Consider the following 27,581-nt stretch of genomic DNA (forward strand, 5'->3'; position numbering starts at 1 on the left):
GCCAGTTCAACTCACAGCTGCTCTACTTCCAATCCAACTCCCTGCCAATGACCTGGGAAAAGCAGTGGGGGATGGCCCAAGTGTTTGAGCCTCTGCCACCCCCATAAGAGACCTGGATGAAGCTCCTGGCTCCTAGCTTCAGCCTGGCCCAGCCCTGGCTCTTGTGGCCATGTGGGGAATGAAACCGTGCATGGAAGATATCTCTCTCTCTCTCTCTCTCTCTCTCCCTCCCTCTCCAGCTCTCCATACCTCTGACTTTCAAATAAATAAGCATTTAAAAAAAAATTGCAGGCTTCTCTTTATATGCCCCATAAAAATGTCATAATTCATATGACGAAATAAGAAAGAGCTAAAGCATGTTTTCTTGTTACCATTATCTTCTTTGCAGGATATGATGGGAAAATATTTCTTTTTATTTTAAAGATTGATTTATTTGTTTGAAAGGCAGAGTTATAGACAGAGAGAGGGAGAGACAGAGAGAGATCTTCTATCCACTGGTTCACTCCCCAAATTACTGCAATGGCCAGAGCTGAGCCCATCCAAAGCCAAGAGCCAGGTGCTTCTTCCAGATCTCCCATGTAGGTGCAGGGGCTCAAGCACTTGAACCATCTTCTACTGCCTTCCCAGGCCATAAGCAAACAGCTGGATCAGAAGAAGAGAACCTGGGACATGAACCAGCACCCATACAGGATGCCAGCACCACAGGCAGAGGCTTAACCTACTATGCCACAGGTCCAGCCCCAGGAAAACATGTCTATGGGCTAGAAAATTATAATATTCTTCACAGGTAAGACCACTAACACATGCAGAAAGCTATGTAAGTCACCAATGCCACCTTCTGTCCCCAGGCCTTCAGTATTGTCTTCCAGAAGGCTGTGGGGAGGGCTGCTCCCAATGAGAACCTCAAGGAGCGACTGAGCAACCTCATAGACAGCATAACCTTCTCTGTGTACCAGTACACCACCCGTGGACTCTTCGAATGTGACAAGCTGACCTATCTCACCCTGCTCACTTTTCAGGTACAAGTAGGCAGAAGATGTTTCCCGAAAACAGGTCCTCTATAGTGTCCAATCAGAAAATGTTAAGAAACTCTCCTCTCCTAACACAATTTCCTTCATAATATTTGAAGAGTATATTGTTTGTTTTTTTTTTTTCTGGGCTTATTATGAGAATTTTTTTTTAAATTTATTTAATGAGCATAAATTTCCAAAGTACAGCTTCTGGACCACAATAGCCTCCTCCCCCCCCCCCCCCGTGTCTTCCCTCCCATCCACAATGCTTCCCTCTCCCACTCCCTCTCCCCTTCCCCTTCACATCAGAATTAATTTTCAATTATCTTTATATACAGAAGATCAGTTTAGCATATGTTAAGTAAAGATTACCACATTTTGCTCCCACACAGAAACATAAAGTGTAAAATACTATTTGAGTACTAGTTATAGAATTAAACACCTAAGAGTAATTGTGTATTAATTACAGAGCTCAACCAATAGTTTTAAGTAGAATATAAAATGCATCTTTTGCATTGTTGTGGCTTCCCCCCGACCTCCCTCCCTCCCGTGGCCCTCCCCTCACCCACTTCCTCTCCCCTCCCCCCACTTCATCACGTTTCATTTTCGGTTACCTTCATATACCGAAGATCAATTTAGTATATACTAAGCAGGGATTTCAACAGGTTGCACTCACACAACCGAACCAGGTATAGGGTATTGTTCGACTAGTAGTGTTGTATTTGAGTTTCATAGATAAACATATTAAGGACAGAGATCCTGCGAGGGGAGCATGAACCCAGTGACTCCCGTTGTTGATTTAACAATTGGCACTCTTATTTATGACGTCAGCAATCACCCGAGACTCTTGCTATGAGCTGTCTAGGCTATGGAAGCCCCTTGAGTTCACCAACTCTGAATTTGTTTAGTCAAGGCCATATCACAGTGGAGGTTCCTTCCTCCCTTCAGAGAAAGGCGCCTCTCTCCTTGATGGCCTGATCCTTGAAGAGTATATTGTTGTTAAAGGTGTCAGACAAGAAGGTCTGAAACAGTGCATGTGTGCTGCCTTGCCCCCCCAACACCATTGTTCCACTCATGGCAGACATGCTCAATCGATCACTGTACTTCTTGTTGATCCCGAGTGATCTAAAATCCTCCACCAATAACCCTTCTGGAGCCACTGTCAAATCAATCAAAACTGGCACTGAAGATAAAACTAGATGGCCATGCCAATAACTGGATACATTTTGAGATGCCATAAGAACTTTGGTAGAGTATTGTCATCATTTATCTACTTTTATATTACAAGCTTGCCAACTCAATCTCTCCCAGGATGAGGAATTGCAAGGGTCTTCTTATAGCCTTATTTCCCTTGGTCTCAGAAGGTTTTCAACAACTTTGGTTCTCAAAGGCTTGGGGAATATCAGGGACTTCCAATGTTGCTGCTGCCACCCTAAAAAAGAAACCCTTTCAGTTAATCTCAAAATCAAAAAGTCATGAAAATGTACTTCCCTTGTGCTTATCCATCTAATCATTTAGAATTGGGACTTCAACACGTAAACTGGAGACACAGACTAGATTATCTCAGAGACTGTTTCCAATGCTGGGTCAGATACGCTACCATCACTTGTGTGCTGACCCTGTGTGCACGTTCCCAAGCCTGAGCTCCTGAGTGAGCATCAGTGTGCCTTTTTCCCCTCTCCCTCTGGAGACCCCACTCCAGCACAGCTGGGCTTTCACAGGGACACCTGGCCCCACCTCTCAGTGTGAACCATTAGCTCTGAGCAGGCCAAAGATTTCCCACTCTCCTGTACACACCTCTCTAATCTCCCTCCCAATCCTCTGCACAAAGCATTCCCTTCCCCTGGAAAATCTTCCCTTCCTGCCTAGGTATTCCCAGCTCTTAGCTTCTCCAAGACCCAATTCAAGGCTACTCTAGAAAGTTAAGTCACATCGTTCCCTCCCAACCCCTCTCACTTGCTGGTCACTCCCCTGTTCTGGGCCCCCTGTTGCGTTACTGATTCATGTGTGCATGTACACTTTGCATTATTCATGCGTTGCCTTGGCACTCTCCTCCAGTCATGTCACATGTATGCATCATCTTCTCAATTAAATTACAGAAACACATGCAACGACATTTATGATTAATATGTAATAATGCTTAATAACCCAGCTGTCTAGTCATTTATGGTGTGCACTTACATCGCCCTACTATTTGGGGGTGAGAATAGATGCACACAGAAGTAGTTTGCATCAATACAGACTTTCTTCCACTCTGCACTCTTAAAACAACCAAAATTTATGGGCAAGCCCTATTATTAGAGTCAGCAATAATTGCAATGAATGACAACCCCTAAGATCTTTAGGACACCATTGCTACTACCATAAGCTAAGGAAACGTGGTGTTGTTTTTCCACATTGCAGATTCTCCTTATGAACCAGGAAGTCAACACAGCTGAGCTGGATTTCCTGCTTCGATCTCCAATGCAGACAGGCATCTCCAGCCCAGTGGAGTTCCTCTCAGATCAGGCCTGGGGAGGCATCAAGGTCAGTCCAAGCCCCTCTGAAAAGGTCAGGTTCTCATCTCTTAGAGTTTTCCCCTGACACTTGTACCCATGAAGTCAACAGGGCTCTCCTCTGGAGTTCAAGCATAGAGTTGTGTTCACACAGATGCCTCCCTTTCCCTGCACCTCCACTGTGTGCTCATGGAGAAGGAGCAGGTGCGTACTGGAATGTGAGAGCCCCACCTGCAGGGTGTAAGGGAACAGAGAGTTCCTGCAAGCTTCTTTGAGTGGGCTGAGCTGCCTGCCACCTGCTAGGGCTTAGGGATGCAACCCAGGCTCCTGAGTGAGCCTTGGTTGAGGTGGCAGGGCTGTAATAGCATTTCTGTGATACAGACAGACGCAAGGGCTCTGTTCAGGCATTGGTGTGTGAGTCCTAACTCAGGCTTCAAGCAGAGATGCACTCCAGCCTGAGATACCCAGAAGTCAGTGACTGCTCACCTTTACTGAGTGCCTTAGAAACACATCACCTTATTTCATTCTCATGTCCACTCAATTCTGGTCCTAATATCAGAAATATTTGTATTTAAATTTCATAGGACCTGCAGTTGAAACAGTTGGTTCACGTCAAGTTTTCCAATCCTTAAAACAAGACCCAGTTTCTATGCTTTTTTTTAAAAAAATATTTTTTTATTTGAAAGTCAGAGTTACACAGAGAGAAGAGAGGCAGAGAGAGAGAGAGAGAGAGATCTTCCATCTGCTGGTTCACTCCCCATTTGGCCACAACAGCCGGAGCACGCTGATCCGAAGCCAGGAGCCAGGACCTTCTTCCATGTCTCCTACGCAAGTGCAGGGGCCCAAGAACTTGGGCCATTTTCTACTGCTTTCCCAGGCCATAGCAGAGAGCTGGATCGGAAGTGAAGCAGCCGGGACTCGAACTGGCACCCATATGGCATGCCGGCACTGCATGTTAACTCTACCTGTCAAAAAAATGTATTTATTTGAGTGACAGAGAGGAAGATAGTACAAACTCCCATCCACTGGTTCCTCCCCATTTGTCCACAAAGGCTGGGGGTTGACCAAACAAACCTGGAAGCCAGGGACTCAATCCAGGTCTCCCATGCCCGCGGCAGGAACTGCAAGTGGCGGCTTTACCTGATACACCACAGTTCTGGACCCTACAATCAGCTATTTTTTATTTTTATGTTTTAAATTTATGTGACAGGTAGAGTTATAGACAGAGAAATACATTTGTATTAATTACAATTGAAATACAATTGTAAATCTAGTCCCTGAATCACATTTCAGAGGTTCACTGGTCATTTGTGGACAGCATGACCCCAGAACTTGAGAAGAAAGACTCATAGACCAATGCATTTATGCAAATCAAACTGAGGCAAGCCGTTCTGAATGAACCCATCTGCAGAACAAGAACAATGGTGGAGTCAGACATTCCTGGGTTCAAGTCCAGGGCTGTGTTTATGCAACCTCTGCTGTGTTATCTTACTCTCCTGAGCCTTCGTTTCCTGACTTGCAAAATGGCCATGACAAAACCCTCCTCCCAGGACTATGCCAGACAGAGCCAGCCTCAGCAAGTGGGAGCTCAGTACAATTCCGGGAATCACATTTGTTTCCTACAGCTGCCATAACATGGTGCTGCAAGCTGAGCTGCTTAAACAACAGAAAATGATCCTTTGCCATTGTGGAGGCCAGAAGTCTTCAATGAAGGTGTTAGCAGAGCCATGCTCCCTCCAGAGCCTCTGGGGAGAAGGCTTCCTTTCCTCTTCTGGCTACTGGTAGCCTCCGGCATTCCTTGGTCTGTGGCCCCCTCACTCCAGTGTTCCTGTCATTGCAGTCTTCACAGTGCTGTCTTCCCTCTGTGTGTCTCTAGGTCTCCCCGCTCCTCTTATAGGGGCATAAATTACACTGCATTACAGCTAATCCTAGTGATGTCATCATTTTTTTAAATTTTTTTTAAATTTTATTTACTTGAAAAGCAAAGACAGAGAGAGAAATCTTTCATCTACTTGTCCACTCCCCTAAATGGCTGGGCCAGGCTGAAGCCAGGAGCCGGGAACTCAATCTGGGTCTCCCATGTGGTGGCAGGGACTCAAGTCCTTGAGCCATCTCTGCTGCCTCCCAGGGTGTGTGTTAGCAGAAAGCTTAGTCAGAAGCAGAGCTGAGACTAGAACCCAGGTGTTCCAATAGGGGATGCAGACATCCCAAGCAGCATCTTAACTGCTGTGTCAAATTCCTGCCCCTAGTGACATAATCTTAACCTGATTAGATCTACCTCTGGAAATAGGGCCGGCAGTGTGGCACCACTGGTAAGTTCTACAACACCAGCATCCCATAGGAGCCTCTTCGAGTCCCAGCGGCTCCACTTCTGATCCAGTTCCCTGCTAATGCACCTGGGAGAGAAGCAGAGGATGGCCCAAGTGCTTGGGCCTCTGCACCCACGTGGGAAATACACATGGAGTTCCAGGCTCCTAGCTTCAGCCTGGCCAACTTCACAACCAATGTGTGGAAAATCTCCCTCTCTCTCTCTCCCTCTCTCTCTCACTCTCCCTCCATCATGAGAGCAACAACTTTTCTTTAATAACTACTCATCTCTAACTTCAAGTTAGAGACACTTCAAGTGTCCAGAGAGAAAGAGGTCTTCCATCTGCTAGTTCACTCCCCAAATGGCCACAATGGCCAGAGCTGGGCCAGTCTGAAGCCAGCTTCTTCCAGTTCTCCTACATGGGGGGAGGGTCCCAAGCACCTGGCTCATCTTCTATTGCTTTCCCAGGCCATAGCAGAGAACTGGAATGGAAGTGGAGCAGCCGGGTCAGATCTCAAACTAGCGCCCATATGTGATGCCAGCACTGCAGGCAGCGACTTTACCCACTATGCCACAGTGTGGCCCCATAAATAAATCTTAAAACACACACACAAAAGACCCTATTTTCAAAAAAGGTCATATTCACAAGTTTGAGAGCTTAGTGCTTCAAAGCATCATTTTGAGAAAAACAATTCACCCTGTAACCATTGCAATTATTAAATTGCAATAATATAATTATGAAAGGTGTACACTTGGCTGCGGTTGATACAAGTTGTGCTTGATAGAATTTGTCCATAGAAGGAAAAGCTTGGGAACTGAGAGTTGCCCAGTTGGGCCATGTCCAGTTGGCTTTCTCTGTACTACCCCACAAAGCCCTCTGCAGCAAAAGTCGTAAAGAACAGCTGATTCACAAAGCACTCTTTAATGCTTCCATTTTACATTGCTCAACTCAAAAGGCTCTGTGCAATTCAGTTCCATTCCTCTTTTCACAAAATGGATTGTTTGCTTTGCTTTGCTTCACTCTGCCTTTTTTTTGGGGGGGTGCGGGGGGCGGGGAAACAGTTTGTGAGCTAAGCTCATCTGACTGTTCAAAGCCTTTTGCAAATGAGTGAGGCTTTATCTTTTTGTAGAAGTTTATTATGTGGAGCAGCTGCATCAAACTCAAGCACAGTACAGGATGTGAGCAGGTGAACAGTGCCATGTGGAGTACACATTGCGGACGCCTTTGATGAATGCTCTTTTTAAGTGTTTGTTTGGATTGCAGCCTAAAGAAATGAAATAAGCATAATCAAATAGGACATGCTAAAAAAATTTTTTAAGTATTCTAATGAGGAAGGTTGATGACCTTGTTTGACCAGAAGAACTAATAAGCAGGTAATGAATGGAATCTTTGTGATAAAATCCTGCTTTTATTATCATCCTTTGTAAGGATTGTTTAAGTTCCATCGAATGTAGAACTTTCAGATAATGGGCATGTCCCATTCTTCATTAGAAAAAAAAAAATTCCATCTGTGATGAATTTCTTTGCTAGCCTTTGAAAAGGCCCCTCACTACCACTCTGGCTGCCAATTTAGCTCCCTTGTCTTTTGCTACATGGTCCAAAGTAATTAGGTTAATTAGTCATTTCCATTTAGCTTATTAGACGACTAGAAATCTCTCTCCCTCATTTGGAAGATTAAGCATTGCAATTGTATTCAAGCCAGAGCTTCAAGAAAGCATGTTTCAGACCTAGCCCTGGCAGCTGGGAGCACTGATCAGGGGGTGGGGTGGGGTGGTAATTTGCTCCGTTTAGTGGAGACGCCAGAAGGGGGTAATGGGACGCCGGAAGGGTTAACGATGGTGCAAACTGGGAAGAGGGTGAGCGGCTGCCTGGAAGATGAAAGTTAGATCCTCAGCATGGGGAGAAATAATGATAGCAGCTGCAGCTTTCCCTCTGCCCGTCAACAGCCCTCCTGCTGGCCGCCCAGATGTCAAACTTTATTAATTGAGCACTTTCAAAGTGCCAGGCAGTGTCTGAGAAAGTTCTTGGCTGCAGGGAACTCACAATCTTGTGAGAATAACAGGCAAGGGAACTAGCCATTGCAACCCAAGAGCCATCGCAGCCCCCCCCCCACACACACACCCAGGGAAAGACAAGGAAAGGGCTGGATGGACTTCAAAGCACTTGGATCTACATAAAAGGATGAGATATGGCAGACAATGATTACTTGGCCTCATTTGCCAGAGGAACAAACTAAAGCCCAAGAGGGTTTAAAAACAGGCTCTGAAGGCCAGTGGCTCCTACTGATGGGGCCAGCGCTCCCACCTTCCCATGCCTCCTCCACCACTCCAAACACACACACACACACACACACACACACACACCAACCACCCTCAGTGTGGATGAAGGTGTGTTCCTTGCCCTAAATGGTCAGGGTGGAATTGGGAAGCCACAAAACCCACATTAATGGACACAAGTTTATTCCCAGGAGAGAAGAATGTAGGCTTTCAAGGTCAAATGTATTTGTCTCAGTCCAGCAGCGCCTCCCGGTTGTCACTGGCAATACTCCTACTGTCATCTCCTGTGCCCTAGGTGCTCCTTCCTCAATTCTAGCTCTTCCTGTTCCTACCATAAAATGTCCTTCCTTTTTCCTCTACCTCTGTCTCTGCCCACCAGAATACTGCAGCCCCAGCATGGGCCCTATCTTCCCTTATCCCTTTTATTTTATTTTACTTAATTTATGCTACAAGGTCCTTGAACTTCTGTGTCTTTTTCATGTTCGTCAATGTATTCCCAAGTCCTTGGTATGCAATAGGCCCTCCATAAATGTTGAAAAAAACTGTATGGACTAATCAAAGAACAAGAAGGTATTGGGTTCCTTAAAACTCGTGACAGGAGAGTAGGTGCTATAGGCGCACGGTCCGGTTTTGAATCTCATTGCAGAAACGGAACATGCAGACAGAGGAGAGTGATACTGGAAAGAATTCAGGCTCTTAAGTTTCTAAGTGAGCCAAGTGTTGATGTGGGCACTCTGAAGAAACGGAAGGGGCCACACGCAAACCACAAATCTGTTTTTGATGACAGCACACGCATACCAAGAGGGTATTGAAAAGTTTATTACTCAGCTCATGAGGCTTTCTTAAGACTATGGAGAGGCTCCCAAGCAGTCTGGAAATGGCTTAGGGGAACCAGAAAAGGTGACTGATTGGGGGATTTTGTGGTAATCGGAGAAGGAGGGCAGGATTCCAGTTCCTGCACAGGGACAAGGGCTCGCCTCATCCGACTTCCCTCCAGCACCAAGGAAGGGAAGGCCCAGGCTTACCGATCAGCTTGCTCAGATGCAAAGCAGAAGCGGAGGAAGCAAGAGGAAGCACCAAAAGCTATCAGCACTCAAATATCTGCAAATTGCATCAGAGCCATTATTGAAAGAGATCAGGTCTATGAGCAGCTCTAAATGATACACAAAAGCATGACAGGCCCATGTGTTCTCCATTAGACAGGCTGTGCCTGGGAGAACTTGTTGGTTCTGAACTGGACTTTACCACCAGCAAAACCTTAATAACTAAAAATCCTGACCAGCACGAGAGAAAGAATGAGTAGGATTTGGTAGAGAGAACAGAACCTTACTTTGTAATGGAAGTGGTGTGAACAGGGAACTGAGTTGGGAAGGGGTTGGGCACATTTCCAAGGCTGAGTGCACGTAGGTTCGGGCAGGGGAGAATGGGACAGGACAACTGGTTAACTGGGTGGATTGGAGGGCGGCATTAAATGAAGAGATTTGGTTACCAAGTTATCCATTTGGACTTAGTCCTGACAGAAAGAGGCAACCCCTGGACATTTTAAGAGTTGCTGTTCATACAAAGTGATGCTAGAGACACGTTTGGAGGTGAATTGACTGGGCTTGGTGGCAAAGTGAGGGGGGGATGAAATGAAGAAGTCAGTGATTTTTAGATGTCTGGGCTCCATGACCAAACTAATCATGCTGCCCCTTCCTGTCCTTCTTCATCCAACTCCCTGCAGGCAGGTGTGGCTCACCCTCTGCTGCAAGTAATATCCCAAACATCCTATTGACTAGACTTTACATATTTGGGGGCAGTTTAACGAGGATGAGCTGATCAAAATCCCTCTTCTTCCTTGATTTTTCCTGGGGGAAGAGCCAAGAGTCCAGACAAAGAGTAGAAAGGGGGCAGCATTGGGCATGTAATGCCATCTTGCCCCTCAATCCCAACACAGCATTCATGACAGATTTCTGTAGAAACTCCATACCAGAGCTAGAGTCTTTGACATTCCCAGGCACTTTCATCAATGGAAGAATTCGCTAATCTGGATCGGGACATTGAAGGATCTGCCAAGAGCTGGAAAAAGTTTGTGGAGTCCGAATGTCCTGAGAAGGAGAAGTTCCCCCAGGAGTGGAAGAACAAGACAGCCCTGCAGCGACTCTGCATGCTGAGGGCCCTGCGGCCTGACCGGATGGCCTACGCCATGCGGTAGGAATCAGGGGAAGATGGGAGGCTCCAGTTGGGTGTGGGGCAAGGGTTATCTCAGGCTGGCCAGACCAGCAGGAGACTGAGCTCCAAGGCCTGTGTTTATAGCAACAGAAGCCTTAGCACCAGCAGGAAGAACATCTCTTTCATCAGGAACAGAGGCGAGAGAGAGGTGTGTGCTGTAGTTTAGGTGGTAAGCAGGTGGCAGAGAAGGATTTTGTGCACGGTCTCTAATTTCTCTGAGAAGTAGGAAGCAAGATCATCATTTGAGTTTGTGTGTGCGTGAGGCGGGTAGTGGCACTGGCTATTTGAGGAGAGTGGAGAGGGTTTGGGGAAGCATCTCTACAGTGGGAGCGATGGCTGACCAGACAAATGGAAAGAAATCTGAATGAGGATCCACCTGTTGTTGACCATGGCATTTGTCATGGCACCTCATTGGATGATTTTTCTCCAGAAGGCCAGGGGCAAGTGCCAAAGTGTTTAATGAGTGAGGACAGTGTCCAGAGGGGCCAGAGATGGCGCTGCTGTGCAGGGGTAGCTGTGATGTAGACAAGGAAAAGAGCCTCAATGGAGCCCTAAGAGTGCAGAGGTAATGGCTGAGAAACAGCCGTAGGCAGTCAACACCACTCATCGCACCCGCCAATCCTGATGTGCACTAGATGTAGGAGTGAGCCCCCTGGAGACGGCTACACCTTCCAGGAGGACGGAAGTTCCTGTTAAGGCTGAGATTTGGGCCAGAGATTTGATAAGTAGTTATAGTTAAAGGATCTGGTTATCATGACATGGGCTACTCTGGAAGGAACACCAGCAAGGGGAGTGAGAATGATAAAGTGTGGAAGAATAGAGTGCATTGGGGCCTTAAATCTCGAGCAGCGGTGACAGATAGCAGGGAAACAGAATGAAGGATTTAGCTGCCTACACGCACTCGGAAGGCATTGGTCCTAAGAGTCTTTTGATGGGCGGGATGATATGAGAGGACACCAGAGTCAGCAGTGGCCTGGGTGGGCAGGGGTTCAGGAGGCCCTAACCTAGGTGAGCATCCTGGCCACTGGCAGCACAGGTTGTTAAGGGTTGACTTGCTAAGCAGTGACCTTGGAGCCAGAACTCTGTAATTACCTAACCACTGACCTGGGGCACAACCTCTCATTTCTATAGGCCTCCCCTTTCGCTGTTACTATTCTGTGACTGACAATACATGTACGCTTTCTGTCTGGCAGAGATTTTGTTGAAGAGAAGTTGGGAAGCAAATACGTGGTGGGAAGGGCACTAGATTTTGCAACCTCATTTGAAGAATCAGGGCCAGCCACGCCCATGTTTTTTATCCTGTCGCCAGGGGTGGACCCACTGAAGGATGTGGAAACTCAAGGTGAGAAAAGCTCCCTCTGGGAGCCAAGGCAGCACCAGCCACATGCTCTTGCATTCTTTGGGTCTGTTGGTTTATCTCCTCCGGATTCAGGTCTCATCATGCAATACTTAATCCTTGCAAATCATCCAGATGTCAGAGTCGAAGCCAAACCAGAGGATCGCCCACCAGAGAGAAAGGGCTGCTCTGGGCTGAGTAAGGCAGAATCCAAAGTAGCAGGTTCATGCTGAGGCCTTGGCCTCTTCCACTCCATTACAGCCCTTCCCCTTAGCACAGCCAGCCCAGTCTTTCTGAGACACGTACGATCTTTTCACAGCTCATATTACCCTCAAAGTCAAACTCCTTAAAATGGCTTAAAAGGATATGCCTCTTCTATTCTCCCCAGTTTCTCCAGCTTATTTTCCATTTTTAGTTTCCTGCTTATGCTGTAAAAAATTACCACAAACTTGGAGACATAAAATAATGCAAATGTATTATCTTATTGTTCTGGATCTCATCAGTCATAAGACTCTTAGGACTGCATTGGCCACACCCAGATAATCCAGGATAATCTCTGAGTCCCAAGATCTTGCATTTAATCTCATCTCTAAAGTTCCTTTTACCACATTTGTGGGTTTCAGGAACTAGGACATGGATGTCTTAGGGAGTCCATTATTCTACCTGTCACGTTGTCCCACTCATCTCCACTCTCCGCCGCAGCCATCAGACTTAATCCATCTTCCCAAATAGGCTGTTTCCTCTTCACCAGCCCAGGCTCCTCTCACTCTTCAGACACCAACTTCAACATCACCACCTGCAGGAAGCCCCACCTGACTCCTGAGGCTCTAGGCTCCCCCGTCCTGTGCTCCCAGAGCACCCATGCGGTTGTGGTCCAGTGACTCCTGTGTCTTCCCATGAGTGACAGCTCCTGGGAAATACGTTGTGTTTTCCGCTCTAGTATCTCAGGTTCCTAGCATCGTATCAGTCCTGTAAAGCACACTCAGGGAATAGGTGTGTTTAATGAAAAATGAGCAAATGAATGACTAATCGAAACTGTAAAACTAGCAAAACTACCCTGCTCAACGTTACATAAAGGTGCAGCAGGTTTTTATAAAACAAGTTCTTTATAGGTCAGAGCTCAGACTGGAATACAACTCCATGAGCCTTTAGGCTGTTGTTTTTTACATAGTGAAAGGCAACATTTTTTTTACGTAATCAAAGGAACACACATATGCCTTGTGTGTTTCGGGAGGAGGTGAGATAAAGCAGATTTGCCCCAAAAAATTGGACAAAGGGTGGGCACAAGGCACAGTGGGTAAGAGGCCATTAGGACATAATTAACTCACATTGGAATGCCTGGGTTCGAGTTCTCACTCCGCTTCTGATTCTAGCTTCCTACTAACATGCACCCAAGGAGTCATCTGAGAGTTACTTCTCCATTTCCTGCTGATACCTTGTATTGCTGTTTCTGAATTTAATAATTTTAAATTTCTGTTTACTCCCTGATCATTTTATTTAACAATGATTTTTTTTTTAGCTTTTAGAGTTCACTTTTTAAACTTCCTTTGTTGATTTTGTTCCTAACTTGTTTTTATTTTGGATCCTGTTGCAAATAGAGTTGTTTCCTTAATTCCGGTTTCATTACTCATGAATTTTTGTGTGTTGATCCTCTATCCTGAAAACTTACTGAACTTGTTTATTAGTGTCAATAATGTTCTCAGTGAAATCCTTACTATTTTCTAGATACAAGGTCATGTCATCTGCAAATAGAGATCGTTTTAGTTCTTTTCCAATATGGTTTTCTTTTTATTTCACTCGCTTACTTAATTGCCCTAGCTAAAATTTCCAGTTCAATGTTAAATGGAAGTGGCAAATCTGGATATTTTGTATTGCTCCTCATCTCAGGGGAGATGATTGAGTCTTCATACATAAGTATGATGTTAGCTGTGGTTTCTTTTGTGTCTTTTATCAGACTGAGGAAGTTGCCTTCTATTCCTCTTTATGTGTTTTTTTTTCCTTGTATTGTGAAAAAGTATTAGATTTGTTGAATGTTTGCTCTTTACCTATTGAGATTAAAATGTTTTTTTATTTTTTTCTATTAATACATTGTACTATGTTAATTGACTTTTGGAGAGTAAACCAACCTTATATTCCTGATCCCAGTCACTTCTAATGGATAATCCTGTCACTAAAATCATCTAATGGCCTCCTACTATACTAAAGATTAAAAAGTAGTATCCTTAACTTGGTCATGTGGCCTGCACGGCCTGGCCTTTCTGCCCCCATACTCACATCACTCCAGCCACACAATGAGTCTTCTTTCTTTTTTTTAAATATTGATTTATTTATTTGAAAGGTAGAGTTAGAGAGAGGCAGAGACAAAGGCAGAGAGAGAGAAGTCTTCCATCTGCTGATTCACTCCCCAAATGGTTGCAACAGCCAGAGCTGTGCTGATCTGAAGCCAGGAGCTAGGAGTTTCCTCCAGTCTTCCAAATGGGTGTAGGGTCCCAAGCACTTGGGCTATCTTCTACTGCTTTCCCAGGCCATAGCAGAGAGCTGGATCAAAAGTGGAGCAGCCAGGTCTTGAACTGGCGTCCATATGGGATGCCGGCACTGCAGGCAGCAGCTTTACCTACTATGCTATGTGCCAGCACCATTGTGAGTCTTCTTGACTCAGGACATTTTCACAAACATTTCCTTTGGTGTGAAATAGTTCAGCAGTACGACACCTATTCATCCTGAAAGTATCCACCTCACCTGGCCTCCTCCCCGTAAGACCATCTGATTCCCCAGTTTGCATTCTTATAACACTCCATATTTACTTCATATGGCTTACTGCAGTCCTAATTTTAATTATTCCAATTTAATGTTCACTTGCCTGTTCATCACTAAGATCCTTGAGGTCAGGGACCAGGTCATCTTATTCATCATTTTCATTCCAGTGCCAATAGTGTTACAAGCACAGAGAAGGTACTCATTAAGTATTTGTTGAATGAATTAACAAACAAATGAATGAATGAATGTCACAAGAACTGGCATCATAGCGAAGTTATTCCTGACATTCACACTTTTGTAGAATTCTGTGTCCTTCTGTGCCCTGGAGCCTTTGTTCTTTTCATACTGATAAACTGAGTTACCTTATTTTTATTCAGTATTTTCCCTTCCTGAAGCTTTTATAATACCTGTTTCTGAGCAATTTCCTACTGTTCTTAGCCAATTGACCTCCAGCGATTCCATCATGTAGCTTGATGCCTCCTGTCATTTCAGGCAAACTGACCCCTCCTTGATCTCTATTGGTTATTTAACTCTGAATACATTATCTCAGCCTTGCCCTTGGCTTAATCGCAATGCACATTTCCTCACCAGGAGCAATATTGCTGTTCATCAGCTAGAGATTACTCAGGCACCTGTGCCTCTTTCTCTCCTTGTCTTTGTCCGTCCCTGCCTTCTTGATGGTTTGATTTATTCTCTAATTCACTCATTTAGTCCATATATTCTGGTAATATCCAGGTTCCCCACATCTTGAATCTAACCAGTCTGGTGGGCTACTATTTTCCAGCCTGGAATCCGCTTTGCTGACCTAAAACACTTTCCCCTATTCTTCCTCACCCCAGTTTATTACGTAAACCTTCTGTCTCTTTGCTTGTACAGAGTCTTGTACCAGACAGTTCACTCTTTTCTTCCATTGAAATTCTCAAAAACTTGCCATCTTGCCGCACCCTTGGATATTTGAAGTGCGTCCTTAACTCCTTCGTTTCTCTCTTCCTTCGTTTCACCACGATAGTTATTAGTTAGGATTTTTAAACCTCAGGAGTCAGAATAAAGATGTGTTCCTTTGTGCTCACTCCATCCCACAAAAAGATTTATGTGCCCATAGAAAAGCAATGTTTTATTAGGATTTTTGTGAGTTCCTTGAGCTCCTGGAGCTCATCTCTTAGCCTTGATTAGGAAACAAATCTGACAGTGTTGTGCCACCCAGTCTTCTCCAAGGATGTCCTTTCTCAACAACAGTGAAGGGAGATATGGAGGCAAAGGAGGAGGAGGAATGGGGAATCCCATTAAAAAAAAAAATTATGTATTCGAAATGCAGAGTTACAGAATGGAAGAAGAGACAGAGAAAGATCTTGTACATTCCCCAATTTGACTGCAATGGCCAAAGCTGGGCCAAACCAAAGCCAGGAGCCAGGAACTCCATCTGGGTCTCCTACATGTGTGGCAGGGGCCAAAGAATTTTGGCCATCTTCCACTGCTTTCCCAGGTGCATTGGCAGGGGGCTGGATCGGAAGTAGAGCAGCCAGAACTTGAACCAGCATCCATATGGGATGCCAGCATACAGATGGCAGCTTAACCCACTTCACCACAGTGCTGTCCATTCATCCACCCTTCTTGGCCACTGTTTTAACCTGAAATCTACCATCATCCACCATCACTGCTTCCTTCTTACCTCCTCTGATTAATCCTTTAACCATATTTTAATTTTATCCTCCTTCTTTCTCTCTTCTCATCACCTTCTCTCTGAATGAGCCATGCTTATTTGTACACTTATTTTTTTCTCCATCTTCTTCTCCCTTGCTTTCAATAACCCATGATACTATCTTCTTAGATTACTGTGAGGATAAACATGAAATCTCAGATATGACAAGCCTTTGAAAAGTTAAAGTCCATTATCATTGGATGACATAATAACGATGACAAGGCTTCATTCTGTTCTTTTTCAAATTTTTAATTAATTTATTTTTATTTACTTGAAAGGCAGAGACTGGTACAGACAGAATTCTTACATCTGCTGATTTTCTTCCAAATGCCTGCAAAAGCCAGGGCTAGCCAGGCCACAGCCAGGAGCCTGGAACGCCATACAGGTCTCCCCACCTGGGTGGAAGTGACTCAAGTACTCGACCCATCACCTTGGCCTCCTAAGGTGTGCATTAGAAGGAAGCTGGAGTTTAAGCAGAGCCAGGACTCGAACCCAAGCACTCTGGTAAAAGGTGCTGGAGTCCCAAGTGGCATCTTAACTGCTACACCAAACCCCTACCCTTCGTCATTCCCTTAAGGGAGCTCACTTCACTGCTCCTCTCACATCGTCTTGCCATACCTTTCCAAAGCAAAGCTTCGTCTTTGGCCCTCCTCTTTCTGCCCTTCCACAGGCCTCGTCTCTGGTCTTTCTTTCACATGTCTGAAACACTGTTACTTGGTCTCCATTCTCCTTTGTCTAAGCATGCAGCTTTGACAACATGAATTCTGTCGTTTTTGTTTTGTGATCAGAGAGAAGCTGTATATCCCACCTTTGCCTTCTGTTGCCTCCTGTTTCCAGCATTCTGGCAAACTCTGAGCTCACTTAGGTTTCTGTGAGCCTCCTATTAATTGTGTTCAAAGAAAAGGTTTTCAGTTCAGTGTCTTTCCAGGTGGACTACCAATACTGTCCTTGGAGTCCTTTTCATTCCCTTTAAGAGGCAATTAAAATCTGGTCTCTCTCCATCTCTCAAATAAACAAATGTATACTTTGTAAGTTGGTTAGACTGAAGCCAGTACAGGCTTTAAAGAACAGCTTTGGGACCAGCGTTGCAGCTCACTAGGCTAATCCTCCGCCTAGCGGCGCCAGCACACTGGGTTCTAGTCCCGGTCGGGGCGCCGGATTCTGTCCTGGTTGCCCCTCTTCCAGGCCAGCTCTCTGCTGTGGCCAGGGAGTGCAGTGGAGGATGGCCCAAGTGCTTGGGCCCTGCACCCCATGGGAGACCAGGATAAGCACCTGGCTCCTGGTTTAGGATCAGTGCGGCGCGCCGGCTGCAGCGGCCATTGGAGGGTGAACCAACGGCAAAGGAAAACCTTTCTCTCTGTCTCTCTCTCTCACTGTCCACCCTGCCTGTCAAACAAACAAACAAACAAGCAAACAAAAAACAGCTTTGGGACTGATAGAGTACTGTTTTTTCGTGATGAAAGAAACTCATTTGTTCCTGTGCCAGGGAGCAAGAGAATGAACAGACAGATCAAGATTGAAGATCCAAAAAAAAAAAAAAAAAAAAAAAAGGAGAGGTTTTTTTTTTTTTCAAAAAAAAGATTTGTTTTTATTCATTTGAAAAGCAGAGTTACAGAGAGAGAGGGAGAGACAGAGAGAGAGCTCTTCCATCCTTTGGTTCACTCTCCAAATGGCTGCAATGGCCAGGGCTAGGCCAAACCGAAGCCAGGAGCCAGGAGCTTCGTCCAGGTCTCCCACATGGTTGCAGGGGCCCAAGCACCTAAGCCACCTCTGCTGCTTTCCCAGCCCCATTAGCTGGGAGCTGGATCGGAAGTGGAGAAGCCAGGACTCAACCTAGTGCACATATAGGATGCCGGCGTTGCAGGTGGCAGCTTTACCGGTTATGCCACGATGCCGGCCCCTAGTGGAGAGATTTAGAGAACACGCAGGAGGCAGATGCAGCTTCCGTTGAGAGAGGAGGTGCAGAGATGGAGATAAAGTGTCAGGAAACTGAAGGGGTTTCTAGCAGGTGGCCTGTTTAGTAGCAAGTGAGACGAATGGCCCATTAAAAGGCTGTAAAGCCGAGAGGCTGGGACACATAGAAAAGGGGCCCAACAGCATCAAGGTTAAGAATTAAGAGTTTGGGGTGAGGCCAACTCACCAGGTATATTCATTTTATCTCTTATCAATGCTTGGATTCATCAGGAGTCAACGTTTTACAAAAGTTGGGTTTTGCGAGAGCAGAAAGGGGCAATGGAGTTGAGGAATACTGGAAAAAATAGAGGAGCCAAAGGCCAGCACCTTCCGCTGCAGTGGAGTCACAGCCAGGGGACAAAGAACATGAACAGTCTGGTGTGCTTGACCATGGCAGCCTCCTGCTCTATGTGGCCAGCAGGTCTGAAAAGGGCATGTCACCATTTTACGTGAATGGCAGTGAGCGAGGCAAGAGGCAAGACAAGAAGGTTCACCCCCAGATGGCTGCTACAGCAGGCGCCCTGCACTGATCCGAGTATAGGAATGAGTGATCTGTTGTGTGTGTTTTGGCAAGGGCTACCAGTGCTGGAAACAGAATAAGGGGAGGGTCACGTGAGTGGCTATGACGAGTGATGTTTCAGACAAGAGTCAGTTCGTGGGGATGGTAAATTCCTGGGTGCAGCTGTTGGGAGTGGGTAGTAGAAATGGAACGGGACCAAGTCCTTTGAAGACAAAGAAGATGAGGAAGTGTGAAGCCGGATGTTGCCTGAGTCATCCAGGATAGCGCTGAAGTTTACCAGGACAAAGATGAAACAGGAATCAGGTTCCAAAGTCCCTAATAAGGATCTCACGAGGAAACTGGTGGAAGGCAGAGAACATAAGCATTAGTAGACAAACTAGCCAGATGACCTGTGCTTTAAAAGAGGAAGGGTGTTTCCATGACAGTGGAAAAGAAACAGCCTGCAAGTGGGAAGGGAATACTTGAAATATGTACCCTTTCCTCCAACCCTGTGGGTGTGCAAAACTAGGGACAGCCTAGGACATGCAGCGTCCTCAAGGAGGTAGCAGGTAAATGAAGCACACTGTGAGGATGTTAAATGAGGTTTACAGCGGGGCTTGGTTCCAGGTGATACCACCACATGGACAGGGGCGAGGAAAGTCAGAAACAGAAAGTTGAGTCACAGACAATGCGGGGAGAGTGCGGGGCATGGAAGCCAAAGCACACAACCATCTGACCACGCAAGCTCACGAGAACGTAGCTGGCTAGAGGTGCTCGCTCATGCCTCTCCTCTTGAGAACTTCAAGGATGTAACTAGGCCAGCGCCGCGGCTCACTAGGATAATCCTCCACCTGCGGCGCCGGCACACCGGGTTCTAGTCCCGGTCGGGGCGCCGGATTCTGTCCCAGTTGCCCCTCTTCCAGGCCAGCTCTCTGCTATGGCCCAGGAGTGCAGTGGAGGATGGCCCAAGTGCTTGGGCCCTGCACCCCATGGGAGACCAAGAGGAAGCACCTGGCTCCTGGCTTCGGATCAGTGCAGGGCACCTGCCATAGCAGCCATCTGGGGGTGAACCAACGGAAGGAAGACCTTTCTCTCTGTCTCTCTCTCTCACTGTCTAACTCTGCCTGTCAAAAAAAAAAAAAAAAAAAAAAAAAAAGGATGCAACTAAAGGGGCTCTGCAAAGCCATCCTGACACCCCCTGAAGCTCACAGGTAATGCGGGCCTCTTCTGCTACGTGTTCCATTAGTGAGAAACTCATAAAATGTTCCCCTTCTCCATTTTCCCAGGATCCACTTCTTTCTTCTCAGCCTTGTCCTCATGCCTGCAGCCTAGATTAATGTAGACTCATTCAAGCTGGCCGCCACAGAGCTAGGATTTGCGGCCCTGTCCCTGACCCCTCCAGTCTGTAGCTTTCAAACTAATTTCTGTTAAGCACCTCTTCCCCCATATCCTTCTCTTCCCAATAAAGAAAACAAATAGGCTCTTTTGTGAGCAAAACTGTCACAGAAGCCATCTAATAATCCCCAGCGCATTTTATCCCGGTATTTTCTCTGGAATAAGTTGTTTATCTCTCAGTTCTAAAGCTGGCATCAAATTTATGGCCAGCCAGGATTTATAGAGTTTAATAAAGGTGTTTCTGGGGTTCATCTCAGTTGAATCTGTAATAACTATTTTGCTCTATGAAAATCATCATCTTGCTTTATTCTGTGCAGTTGAAGGAGAGTCTATACCTTTTGTTATTTAAAAGAAATATCCAATCTTAATATTTTTCAAAAAATTTCTTGCAAAAGTATCAAATTACATCTCCAACTTTAGGCCTTCTGCAAATAACTTTTTTCAAGTACAGGTTTTTATTCTTTTTCCCATTGTTCAATTTCTCCTCACATTCCTAGAATAGTTGCTTAATGATTCCTTTATATTTTTATGGTTCTTTTGTCTATGGAATGTTATGTAATTTCTTTAAGCTTTATTAAATTTGGTTAATAGCTAATATCTAAGCAGAATTGGTCCTCTATATTAAGATCATTTCTTTGTATTATTTTCCTTGGACTTGACGAGCAGCTCATTGGCACTGATCTGGCTTCAGTGCCGTGGCTGAGATACTTGTGCCTGTGTGATCCTCCCCTCACTCTTGTTCCAACACTAGCAACCCTTATCAAAATACACACAACAAGTCACTCACACCTATGCCACCAAACCCCTTCATGTCTTGCCTCTTGCTGTCTTCAGTCTCATTCATGCAAAATGAGGAGATAAAATTTTCAACATGCTGGACATCATAGAGGAGGGGTTTGACCATGGTGTCAAGCACAAAAACCAAAACTCACTGACTCCTGTCCCTACTGAACACACCGCCCAGTAAAGTTACAGAGAAGACAGAGGACAGAGGAAGCCAGCGGGAACCTCAGCCACATGCTTGCTCTTTGCCTCTTTTCATATCAGCATTCTGGAAGACAATAGAACAATGCCTGATCTTCAAAGGGGAGCCATTCAGGAGAGCATCAGCCTTCCCAAGCATGCTTGGGAAGAAATGAAGAGCGGGGTTGGGGGCCAGTGTTGGATTAGGCGACTGCTTGTTTTGGGGGAGATGAAAAAGCTGGACAAGCTAGCTCTCTGTGAAGGGAGATGTCGGTATCTCAGGCTTGCAGTGTGGGTTCAGGAACACCTGCATTTGTGGGGTGATGCGGAGGTGTGCGTTTGGTGGTGACAGCCCAGATCACGAGGCACAGGAAATGCTCACGACAGCTCCTACTCCTTTTAGGAAGAAAACTTGGATATACTTTCAACAACCGGAACTTTCACAACGTGTCTCTGGGGCAAGGACAGGAAGTGGTAGCTGAGGCTGCGCTCGACCTGGCCGCCAAGAAAGGCCACTGGGTCATTTTGCAGGTACACCCACTCTGCCCTGATCTGGGTCATTCTAGACCCCACACCTGTTTGGGCTTCACTCCGTAGTCTCCAGTTTCTCTGTCCACTCAGCCTCTCATCCATGTGGCCTTCCATGCTCTTGTTCCCTTCCCTACTAATATATCTTTCCAATTCTCCTCCCTCAGAAATTCTCTTCCCCCACACCGCCCCTAATAAGTCTTCTCTCCCTCCCGCCTGTTCTATTTTCAATAGCTTTATTTACAAAAGGGAGCGGGATTCCCATGCAACTGCACGTTCTGGAAGTTGGCATTTCACTGAAGGCCATGGCAGCTGGATTCTTTCTGCTGCTTGTTTCTTCACATGAATTTCATGGAACCCACCTCTGCTGTGTTGTATTACGTGTTCTTGCGTGTGTGACGAGAATGTGGGAGCAATCAGTATTTTCAGTGAGAGTTCATGTGAGTGTTTAGAAATCTGCAAAAGCCACCACTAACAAGTTCACTGAATAGTTACAAGGGAAGGAAAACTTTCCCTCTTCTGTCCTGATCTGTGCTCTTCATCCTTTCTTACACACTCACATGGGTGCTAGGACTGGAACAGAACAAGTGGCTGACTCCTCTTTTCTCATAATAATCTACTCATGTAAACACTGCTGCTAGAACACCCATTGCCATGTGGACGTGATGTATTAGATGACTTGTCTGTCATTAAATCTTCTTAGGAAAAGAGATGTTTCCTATTTACCTTTTATCACCCAGCCCCCTGCCTTGAACATAGACACTCAACTAAATCCTATTGAATTGATAAAGAAATTAAAGGAAGAAACAATAATTTAAAAAAAAAAAAAAGGCAAGGCACTCCCATCCACCCTGGCTCTCATCATGCACACTTCTTCTGCCTCCTTCCTGACTGGACTACATCTTGAGGCTGGACTTCATCCTTAACAAAGTGTGCTATTGATTCAGAACTTAAAGACTGAGGGATCTATAATTCTCTGTGATTTCTTTTGCAGAAATAGCAGGACTCTCAGAAAGCAAGATGATGACAGCCAGGGTCCCTGCTCCCTCCCACATGAATCAGCAGAGGGCTAGGAGGGTGACGTCCCCCAGCTGTCTCAGGCTCAACCCCCTAATAGGCACTAGTGTCTTGGGGACCCAAGCACTCAACCAGGCCTGATTCTGAGACCGCAGCACTGCCTCCCATGACCCCCTTGGCCAATGAGTAGAGAGTGTTTCCTCCCCCAGCGCCTACTGGAGACCCAGGACTCCCCATCCCCCACTTCCTGGACTGATGTGGTTTTTGAGAGCTCTCAAAGATTGAACTCAAAACTCTCTCTTTAATCCCTCATGATTGGGCATTTCCAGGGAAACTGGTCTTCCCACTGATGTGACATTCAAGTGTTGAACAAGCATAACCTGTCCAAACTGTACAGTGCTGACAGAGGCAAATGTTCCCTGCTGGTTTCTGCTATCCTAGGGCTCAGAGATATCCTCTTTCTAAGACTCCCCCTAAAGTACTAAACTAGACTGGACTGGAATTCTGCTGGACAGTGCTTCCCAGCCTAGGAACCTGAGAGAGTCTCTGGAAAAAAAAAAAAAATAGAAAACCAGTTAACAAGTCCTCTTCCAATTTTTTTTTTTTTTTTTGACAGGCAGAGTGGACAGTGAGAGAGAGAGACAGAGAGAAAGGTCTTCCTTTTGCCATTGGTTCACCCTCCAATGGCCGCCGCGGCCGGCGCGCTGCGGCCGGCGCACCGCGCTGATCCGATGGCAGGAGCCAGGAGCCAGGTGCTTTTCCTGGTCTCCCATGGGGTGCAGGGCCCAAGCACTTGGGCCATCCTCCACTGCACTCCCGGGCCACAGCAGAGGGCTGGCCTGGAAGAGGGGCAACCGGGACAGAATCCGGCGCCCCAACCGGGACTAGAACCCGGTGTGCCGGCGCCACTAGGCGGAGGATTAGCCTAGTGAGCCGCGGCACCGGCCCCTCTTCCAATTTTGGAAAACACTGCCTCAATATCCCTTTGAGAAGGTTTTCTTATTTTATTTATTTTTTATTTTTTTATTTTTTTTTATTTTATTTTTTTTTTTGACAGGCAGAGTGGACAGTGAGAGAGAGAGACAGAGAGAAAGGTCTTCCTTTGCCGTTGGTTCACCCTCCAATGGCCGCCGCGGCCGGCACGCTGCGGCCAGCGCACCACGCTGATCCGATGGCAGGAGCCAGGAGCCAGGTGCTTTTCCTGGTCTCCCATGGGGTGCAGGGCCCAAGCACCTGGGCCATCCTCCACTGCACTCCCGGGCCACAGCAGAGAGCTGGCCTGGAAGAGGGGCAACCGGGACAGAATCCGGCGCCCCAACCGGGACAGAATCCGGCGCCCCAGCCGGGACTAGAACCCGGTGTGCCGGCGCCGCTAGGCGGAGGATTAGCCTAGTGAGCTGCGGCGCCAGCCTGAGAAGGTTTTCAATTATAGCCACAGGCTGATGGTTCTGAGAAGCCAATGGTGCGGAAATCTCATTCAGCCCAGTGTCTCCCACGTGGGTCTAGTGTCGGTTAACACCCAGTGGCACACTGTTGGGAAATGCTGCCTGAGATCCCACCCCAGAGCTGCTCCTGCAAGAGCTGCTTCTCAGGACCTGGACACAAGACCAAGCTTCAGGCTTTCTCCCATTGACCTTCCTGACGGGAGTAGCTGAGGGCTGAGTTTCCAAGGCACTGGCCCAGGGCCCTGGCATATCCAGGCCCATAAACCGAGAAGAGCAGCCTCAGAGATCTCCACCCCAGGTTCTGTCCCCAGACAACAAAGGTTTCCTCCCAGCTGTGTCCTGCCCAGTGTCAGAAGCCAGTGTCCCTGTAAAGCAGCCAGAATCCTCCCTTGTGGGACACTGGCTCTCCAGGCAGCCCGCTCAGCTCTCTGCTCCTGCTCCGGGGTGATTATACACAAATTCTTTAAGAAATTTCCACTTCAGGGGCCGGTGCCGCAGCTCACTAGGCTAATCCTCGGCCTTGCGGCGCCGGCACCCCGGGTTCTAGTCCTGGTCAGGGCACCGGATTCTCTCCCGGTTGCTCCTCTTCCAGGCCAGCTCTCTGCTGTGGCCAGGGAGTGCAGTGGAGGATGGCCCAAGTGCTTGGGCCCTGCACCCCATGGGAGACCAGGAGAAGCACCTGGCTCCTGCCATCGGATCAGCGCAGTGCGCCAGCTGCAGCGGGCCAGCCATGGCGGCCATTGGAGGGTAAACCAATGGCAAAAGGAACACTTTTCTCTCTGTCTCTCTCTCTCACTGTCCACTCTGCCTGTCAAAAAAAAAAAAAAAAAAAAAAAAAAAAAAAAGAAAGACATTCCCACTTCAGCCACCCCTGCCAACTCTTACAGGTAGCATTGTGCAGCACACAGAGCCTTTTCAAATACATCACCTTTGGTTATTTGCAGCAATTCTGTGAAATCAGTATAGCAAACATTATTGTGATTTCGCTTCTTATAGAAGAGAAAACAGCACAGAGAGACCAAATGACTGTGGTCCAAGTGCTGTGCCCAGTGCTGATGTGTGTATTTAAGGCTCTGCAAGCCCGACTTCCTCAAATATTTGCTGAGGAGCTTGTATCTGTCCATCATAATGAAACACATTGCGATGAAGGCAAGTGATTATCCTTGCTACAGGGAGAGGTGCACTCTGCAAAGTCGTGCAAAGAAATAAAGGTAGGCTTTTGACAGACAGACACACAGACAAATAGGAATCCGTTCAACGGAAGAGAGGGTCAAAAACCACACAGAGGAGCTTGGGATGGGAGCCTTTGTGGGACTCTGAGAGGCAATGATTCGGTATGTTTTAGGAAGATAAGTTTGGCAACAATTAGCAGAATGGCTTGGAGAGGAGAGATTTAAATCAGTGCCTTTCAAATGTTAACACGCATACGAATTCCTGGATCGCAGAAAATGTGCTGATGCCTGAAGTCTGGGTGGGGCCTGAGATGTTGCCTGTCTCACTAGCTCCCTCCCAGCTCAGGCCAGCAATGCTGGTCCCTGGCCCCCCACTTCTGACTCTCAAGGGATCAAATATTCCAGGTGTCCAGCGTCGGCGGGGAATTGGACCTGGAATGCAAGTCTGTATGAGGCTTTTTTTTTTTCAGGCAGAGTGGACAGTGAAAGAGAGAGAGACAGAAAGGTCTTCCTTTGCCGTTGGTTCACCCTCCAATGGCCGCCGCGGCCGGTGCGCCGCGCTAATCCGAAGGCAGGAGCCAGGTACTTCTCCTGGTCTCCCATGGGGTGCAGGGCCCAAGCACTTGGGCCATCCTCCACTGCCTTCCCTGGCCACAGCAGAGAGCTGGCCTGGAAGAGGGGCAACCGGGACAGAATCCAGCGCCCCGACCGGGACTAGAACCCCGGGTGCCGGCGCCGCAAGGATTAGCCTAGTGAGGATTAGCCTAGTGAGCCCTGGGCCAGCAGCAGCAGCTGGGAACCCATCCCTTAGAAATGCAAATCCTCAGGCTTCCAGCCCGGACTACTGGGTCAGAAACTCTCAGGGCAGGTGCTCAAACCCACGTTGAAACCAGCTCTCCAGGTAGTTCTCACGTTCAGTCCAGGTAGAGAACTTGATGCTGCAAAGACTTCCGGCATCAGAGGACAGAGTTCAAGTGCAGGTCCCCAATCCTGGGCAGCCCAAGACTCTTTTTGTGATGTGAGTAAAGATGTTTTTCCCATTGAACAGCATTGGGTTTCAAAACACTGTAAATGCATGAAATGCCATGAGACACTTAAAAATGTACACTCTAGATTGAAAAATGGTTGAGGGGCAGGTGTTTGGCCTAGCAATTATGGTGCCAGTTAAGACTCAGCTCTCCCACATCGGAGTACCCAGGTTTGATTCCCCGCTCCAGCTCCTGACTCCAGCCTCCCGCCTGTGCGCACCTTGGGAGGCAGTGATCATGGCTCAAGTAGTTGGTTCCTGCCAATCAAATGAGAGAGCTGGATTGAGTTCCCAGCTCCCGACTTTGGTCTTTGGTCCAGGCCCAGTCTTTTCTTTTCTTTTAAGATTTATTTATTTATTTGAAAATCAAAGTTACACAGAGAGAGAAGGAGAGGCAGAGAGAGAGAGAGAGAGGTCTTCGAACCACTGGTTCACTCCCTAATTGTCCACAACAGCCAGAGCTGCACCGATCCGAAGCCAGGAGCTTCTTCCAGGTCCAGGCCCAGTCTTGGCCATTGCTGGCATTTGGGGAATGAACCAGTAATTAGGAGCTCTCTCTATCTCTATATCTCTGCCTCTCAAATTTAATATATATATGGCTGAGATTATAAATTTTAGATTATATCTATTTGAGCATATGTTTTAAAAAAGGTTTTTTGAAGCTTACTGCTAACAGAGCTAAACAGTTGCCTGCATGGGGTTGGGGGGTGTTTCTTCCTTCCCACCAGAATATACACCTGGTGGCCAAGTGGCTCAGCACCCTGGAGAAGAAGCTGGAGGAGCACAGTGAGGACAGCCACCCCGAGTTCAGGGTCTTCATGAGCGCAGAGCCTGCACCCTCCCCCGAGGGCCACATCATCCCCCAGGGCATCCTGGAGAACTCCATCAAGATCACCAACGAGCCCCCTACGGGCATGCACGCCAACCTGCACAAAGCCTTGGACAACTTCACCCAGGTACTGGCCCCAGTGGGAAGGGAAGAACCACTCCCCATCTCACAAGAGCCATTCAACCTGGGGTGGGGGTGAGGGACACGCAGCTGGGAGGGTGGACCAGGTGCTGCCCAAGGCCTAGAGCAACTCCAACAGGTACCAAATATGCCCCATTTGCAAGCAACCCCCATTCAGTTTCCACACGGCACAACACAGCTCCCAAATTGCCAGATGTACCAGGAGTGGAGTGTGCGGCCTTCCTTTGGCCGAAGGTGTGGGGCCGCTTTCTGCAAGCCCACTGTTAACTGAGACACCAAGGGGAGCAGGGCGCGTTGCTATGAATCTATGGGATTGATAGGATGTGCTGGGTCACACACGGATGAGCTAAGCCCCTTACCTTTGAGCCAGGGGAAAGTGCTCTACTTCAGATGACATCATTGCAATCAGCATGCGTCTTGATGGTGGGGATGGTTTTGTTACAGAAACCTGGGCTGGGAAAACTCCCTCCATTCAAACAGGCGCCAGAGACAGTGGAGGATCAAGCAGTTTATTACCCC

At 47.1% G+C, this 27,581-nt stretch overlaps 1 protein-coding gene across 8 annotated transcripts in view; it reads left to right on the plus strand.

Annotated features, from left to right (window-relative positions):
* DNAH9 (dynein axonemal heavy chain 9) overlaps positions 1–27,581 on the plus strand; it is a 373,954-nt gene that overhangs the window by 309,037 nt on the left and 37,336 nt on the right. For 7 of the 8 annotated variants that reach the window (XM_070061394.1, XM_070061395.1, XM_070061396.1 and 4 more), the window contains 6 exons: positions 849–1,019; positions 3,414–3,536; positions 10,087–10,280; positions 11,495–11,643; positions 21,307–21,434; positions 26,821–27,048. In XM_070061394.1, coding sequence (XP_069917495.1) covers positions 849–1,019; positions 3,414–3,536; positions 10,087–10,280; positions 11,495–11,643; positions 21,307–21,434; positions 26,821–27,048 — 993 coding nt within the window. Of the gene's footprint in view, positions 1–848; positions 1,020–3,413; positions 3,537–10,086; positions 10,281–11,494; positions 11,644–21,306; positions 21,435–26,820; positions 27,049–27,581 lie in introns of those variants that run through there. The other variant, XM_070061398.1, reaches the window with a different exon arrangement.

This window comes from Oryctolagus cuniculus, chromosome 17 (assembly GCF_964237555.1).
Source record: "Oryctolagus cuniculus chromosome 17, mOryCun1.1, whole genome shotgun sequence".
NCBI lineage: Eukaryota > Metazoa > Chordata > Mammalia > Lagomorpha > Leporidae > Oryctolagus > Oryctolagus cuniculus.